The 5677-nt window shown below is 38.9% G+C and overlaps 1 protein-coding gene across 1 annotated transcript in view; it reads right to left on the reverse strand.

Annotated features, from left to right (window-relative positions):
- Positions 1 to 5677, reverse strand: part of LOC118339165 (potassium voltage-gated channel subfamily H member 7-like) — a 34747-nt gene that overhangs the window by 2931 nt on the left and 26139 nt on the right. The window contains exons 12-15 of the mRNA XM_035676722.1: positions 3760 to 3965; positions 2990 to 3077; positions 2665 to 2826; positions 1036 to 1192 (exon numbers count right to left, since the gene is read on the reverse strand). Coding sequence (XP_035532615.1) covers positions 1036 to 1192; positions 2665 to 2826; positions 2990 to 3077; positions 3760 to 3965 — 613 coding nt within the window. The remainder of the gene's footprint in view (positions 1 to 1035; positions 1193 to 2664; positions 2827 to 2989; positions 3078 to 3759; positions 3966 to 5677) is intronic.

Below are 5677 nucleotides of genomic sequence, written 5' to 3' on the forward strand. Positions count from 1 at the left end.
ATACTTTTTATAGGCATTGTATATTTTATTATATTACAATGCTATAAGATAGAGTTTTACTTTTTTAACACCTTTAAATAGTGTTTTGTTTATAAATTGAATAATATGCAGTTGCAACTCCATGTTTTTATTTTCCCATTGAATTAGAAATAATTGTCTGTGGGTTTGAATGACTAACAACAAAGACAGGCAGTCAGAGTATAATGCATTGTATTATTACAACCATGCACAAACTGAACTGTGTCAAATCACAGCAGGCTACAGTAGAGGTGCAAGACTCCAGGTTTATGGAGTCAACTGTGCTTCCTGGCTCTCCCTGTTGTAGTTGATGGAGTTCACAAAACATTATTACACAATACAGGTGCATCTATTTGTGTCCATTCAGGTAAAGACAACAAATGCACCACCCACTTCAGTAAAACATTGATTTTGAGAAAAAAGTTTTAGTCCTTGAGAACAGTCAACATGTTTTGTTTTTTAACAAAAATAGAGTTGTAAAAATAAAGAATCAATAAAGTCAAACTTTCTACTGTTTTATCCGATTACGCACCAGTAGGCTACTTTGTCAGACAAAAAGTAGTGAAAGAAGCATTAAGATTATTTACTTCAATACATGTAGATAAAAATACAATACTGGCCGTGATGAAAAGTGGTAAACTGCTTCCTGTGTTAAATTATTATTATTATATTATTGAATTATTAGTCATGTATTAATGTCTAAGCACTGTGCTCTTTCTTTATCTGTATACAATTATCCTGTGTCTGGTAAAGTGTTACACTGTGTCCTAACGGCAAGGGTAGCAAGTGGGCATCAAAGACAAACCCAGTATGATGCAATTTCAAATAATGAGTTGTCAGACTCAAATGATGATAAAGCTATGATAAAGAAAAAAAGTCAAACACTTTATACGCCTTTGAACAGAATTACTTTCATCATATATTGGTTTAAAGTGGTAGAAATCACATTCTGGGTTAATTTGTAGTTTATAACACTAAAATGAGGATCAACCATCTGTGTGCTGACTCTGGAAATACCTGTTCAAATGCTCTTGAAGTTGACCTAAGCGCTGTTCCACCTCTCCATACGTGATTTCGCTGGCTGAATTATCGTCCTCTCTCAGCTGCTGGAACTGTGCTGACTCATCCAGGAAGTCCGTAGGCTTCTTACAGGCCCATTTATCACAGCACAGATCTGGAGAGCCAAACCAACACGCATGCTTTACATCCTCACATGTGGGTCAGAACAACGTCATCACTGCACAAAAAAACACCCCACTAAAATAGAATGTAATTAATCTCAACAGGAGAGCTGCGTGTAGGTTCTTTGTTGTAATTCATCACGCCCTTGTGCTGGGAGAATTGTTAATGCAGTGTTTTCCAGTAGCAAACTAACCTTGCTGTTATCTCTTCTGGACACATGTTAGTGCTCAGCTGGCAGTTCAGTGATAAGTATGGAGCCTCTTTTGTGATTTTAAACACAGAGATGGTTAGTTCTCTGATTACACTATCTGGTCCAGCAGGTGGGTTTGCACTACTGTGATGTGATGTGTCATATAGATAGGTTGTGTGTGCCTTCACCACGATGGCACTTACCTCTGCCCTCATGCCACCTTATTTTCTCTATCCTTTCACCAGTAGAGATTAACAACAGCTTCAGTGTCACTCAGTTATTTCCCTCAATATCTCCAACTGTCTGTCTTGTACTACTTGGCTGGCCAGTCTTGTCAGTGGGATGTGCTATGCCCACACAAAATCCTTTCTATATCAAGTTATCATAGTCAGTTATTGTAGTGTATTTTAGATCTCTGCCAGACTCCCCAGACTCACTTCTGTTTCATTGGAACAACTGAGTTTGCAGATTGATAGCAAGCATACTGCTTAAGGTAGATACTCTATTTATTATTGCAGATCTATGTATTAGATTTAAAGCTTGACCCCCCTTATACAGCTGTGAATATTAGACACATGAAACTGCCACAGCAAAGACCTCATAAATTACAAGAGAGTTGAATCACATCTCTGTCTGACCCCTGTGTCATAGTTGTGTCTTTATTGTATAAAATAGGTCAGTGGATTGGCTGTTGTTGATATGTAAAAGGGTGGACACAAAAAATATGATGCTATGCATTTCAATAGCCATGCAATAAAAATTGCCTTTGTCAAGCTTGTAATGCTTGACTTGTATTGACTGTGTATAATAATTGGATGATAATTATATTAAGCTGTTGATGTGATTCAACTCAACCATTAAATGTTTAATTTTTTTCTCCCTCTTCTGAATGGCTAATGTCCCAGTACTGGGGTACTTGTCAGACCAACTATGTGAAAAAGCATCTTTCTCATTCATTTCCATGAGACCACAGCTTTGTCTATGCAAGGGCACATTCCTGGTTGATTACTTAGTAATGGGAACAGTGTAATTCAACCATTTACCTTGACCTGTTGAGGGAGAATATAATTGTCTGTTTTGGAGTAAGATATGCCTTTAACCTCATGAATCTCTTACTAAACCCACTCCACACATTTGCTCCAACCATCCAACAGGAGTTGCTATTGCAGCAATACACGAGGACATGATCCACCAATTATGCTTTACTTAAGAGGTCTTGTCAAACCAGTAAAGAATATCACAAAATAATTAATTAGTTAAAGAAAATATATTACCCTCAAAAGATGGTCTTCTCTCCACATTGCCTCTGACAACAAAATTTGAGTCCAGGACTGCGGCATTGGGTGGAGAGGTACCCAGGACTTCTGTAGATCTCTTTAGGCACGAGTTAGACTCCCTCTCCCTATCCACGTCTCTCCCCACTTCCTTGTTTTCCCCTGTAGAACGGCAATCAACAGGAGTCAGTGGAACACTGTACTGTATTCCGTATGGAATAGATGTCCTCAGGGAACACCACTCAGTGAACAATAACAAAGAACAAATTTGTAACCACAAAGCATGTGGAAAGAGGCTGTACTGGACCTGTGCAGATTAGTTTACCTTTAGATACATCTGGTGTGAAAGAGATCCTTCTTTTAGTGCTCTTAGTGCCCTCACCATCTGAATCACAATCTTGGGAACTTGAAGGCTGCAGCAATGTGAGCATTAGAATTGATTCGTTAAAACAATTAGTGGTCAATATTACTCATTGCTATAAGATTAATACAATCTTATCGAATTTTGAGTATTTATGTGAATCCCCATAGTCAGTGTGAATACTTGTTGTTGCTGCCCGATCCGTTCTGTGTATTGGGCACTCTCAACAGAGATGAGAGGGAAACAGGATGTCTCACTTGTTAGCTTCTAACTACCAGGTCTGGAAAAAATTAAATGTTACGATGGATTATTACATTTTCTTTTGTTTAAAAGTTCCTTACTTCTCAGTATTAGCTATTGTAACATTATACTTTTTTTTTAACTTTAACATTTTTGCTAACATTAGCTAAGTTATCTGAAAATCATGCTTGTTGTTGCTATATATGTACATACATGGACCATATCCATGTATGTCTCACACATGCTTATAGGTGTGATGTACATATGAGTCACCATATTGCATACTTCATTAGACTGCATCCAAAATATGTTAAAACTTGTTTGTAGAAAGTCTTAATCAATAAAATTCTGAATTAAACACAGAATATCCCCCAGAACTGATGATGAAAGTAGCTAACAAGTTTCCTTCTCATCTCTGTTGGACAGGATCGGGCAGCCACACTTGTTAAAAAAGCATTAACTACCTTAACATGTAGGTCTACATCATCGTCTACCTTTGCAGACTCATCTCTGAGGTTGAAGGTAAGCTCCAGGTTGTTGAAGAAGTAGTCAGCAAACTCTGGGTACATGTCTATCACCTCCAGCAGATCTTCTCTCTGAATGGTGCTCAGGTCACAGTAACTCAGAGCTCGCACATCAGCATTGGACTTCCCAGGCTTGGCAGAGAGGTGGATCATTTCTCCAAAGATGTCATTTTTTCCTGGCATCAACACACACAGAGACAATAAATCTTCTCGAAAGGCTCGCTGGGATCGGGGAAAAGATGTCAGCTTTACCTGCAATGACTTCTACAAGTAGTCATGCGCATTGTAGAGAAGAATTTATGTCATGTTTCCTAGGGGGACTGCTGTTCCTCAGGCTCTCACTAAAGGGCACCAGACGTGTTTGTTTTTGTGGATAATAAAAATCAAACAGCCTTTCCTCTCTGTGTAGATGTTCTCCCAAGGAGTGTGCATCAGTTGTCTTTCTATCTTTGATCCATTATTCACGCGGAGGAATAACTGCTAACTCAAAGCAACTTTGATGTGGAGGGAAAGGAGGGTTAGATTGTGATTGACACACTTGTTGTGTACATCAAAGGAAAAATTTATGTTGATAAATGCTATCGCGTAATGAAGCCAGTTCCTCTGCAAACATCTAGGAAGTCATGATATCTACCACAGGCTTAGTTTTCAAACTGGGGAATAAAAAGTGTAATAAGGGTCAAGTTTGTATAAAAAAAAGCACTAGAGGTCTGGTTTAAAGGCCGTGATGAAAAATCCCTTTGTTGGTCCCGGGGTTCACTAAATGCCAACACTGTAAGCAGGGGTTCAGGAGAAAGAGATATGATATGTTGGCTGCCAGTGTGCCTTTCACAGCATGCACCGGACACCTTTCTACCACAGAGTACAGCCTCACACAGAGGATCTCTCCCCCCACATACAGCTTTCAACACAAGGATTTAGATAGTCATTAGCCTGGATGGCAGTGCAAGACACTAATTCCTCACCTGTGGAACAATGCTAGTAGCCTTGTTGGACTCGCTATCATTAGAGAGGAAAAAAAGCTTTAGCACTATCGGCTGACCGCTACCTTGTTAGAGGCTCGGGTAATTTGGGAGGTGATAACACCCTGAGCAACATACAAGTTTTTCCAAACAAACTGGAGCCAAATGGTGCTGATAGAGCGTTATTTTTGTATCAAATATAACTGGGCTGATCTATGAGATCACTGACTTTTCCAGTGTGTTTGTTAATAATGGGTTTTGTGTGATGCAGCAGCTTTTGCTAAGCTTAAACCCCATTCTGTCAGGTGCAGCTTTGGAGAGCATTCATCTCATGAATAATGGCAAGTTTAATCCAGGCTTGGCCTGTAGCACCTGGTTGTGGTTCACCCGTGAGGAAAAATATAAATACTCATTATTCAAATAAGAGTAATGAGTATTCAGTATTACTATATTACTAAGGAAAAATATTATTAATACATTTAGAGCTGGCAATTGTTTTTGTCAGTTTACTGCCCTTTTTTAATAATCTTTATTTTGCAGCTTTAACTCATTTCCCTTTGCTGTCAAAAAAGTGGCAGCTATTTCACCATGTTCTTTGAAATTGCCAAACAACCTTTCATGGAGCCACTTAATAGAAATGTCAGAGTCTCAAACCTGCCACATGCACAGCCCTGTTGCCCAGAGGACAGAAATGGGGGGCGGCAAGCACACCTTGCCATTCTTGTCAAAATGTGTGAACATGATGTGATTTAGCTGCTGTAATGACTTGAAAATTATTCACGTAAGGATTCACATTATAACAGTTAATTCTTTGATGTCTTGCTTAGCTCCATTATAAGTATTACTATGTTAAAATAATGCGTATCCATTGGGGAACAGCACTGCCTATCCTTTCCTGATCTTATGACAGCAGCCTCACCACATTT

The sequence above is a fragment of the Morone saxatilis genome, unplaced genomic scaffold (genome assembly GCF_004916995.1).
Source record: "Morone saxatilis isolate NCDOM2014 unplaced genomic scaffold, NCSU_SB_2.0 Contig5, whole genome shotgun sequence".
In the NCBI taxonomy this organism is placed as follows: domain Eukaryota; kingdom Metazoa; phylum Chordata; class Actinopteri; family Moronidae; genus Morone; species Morone saxatilis.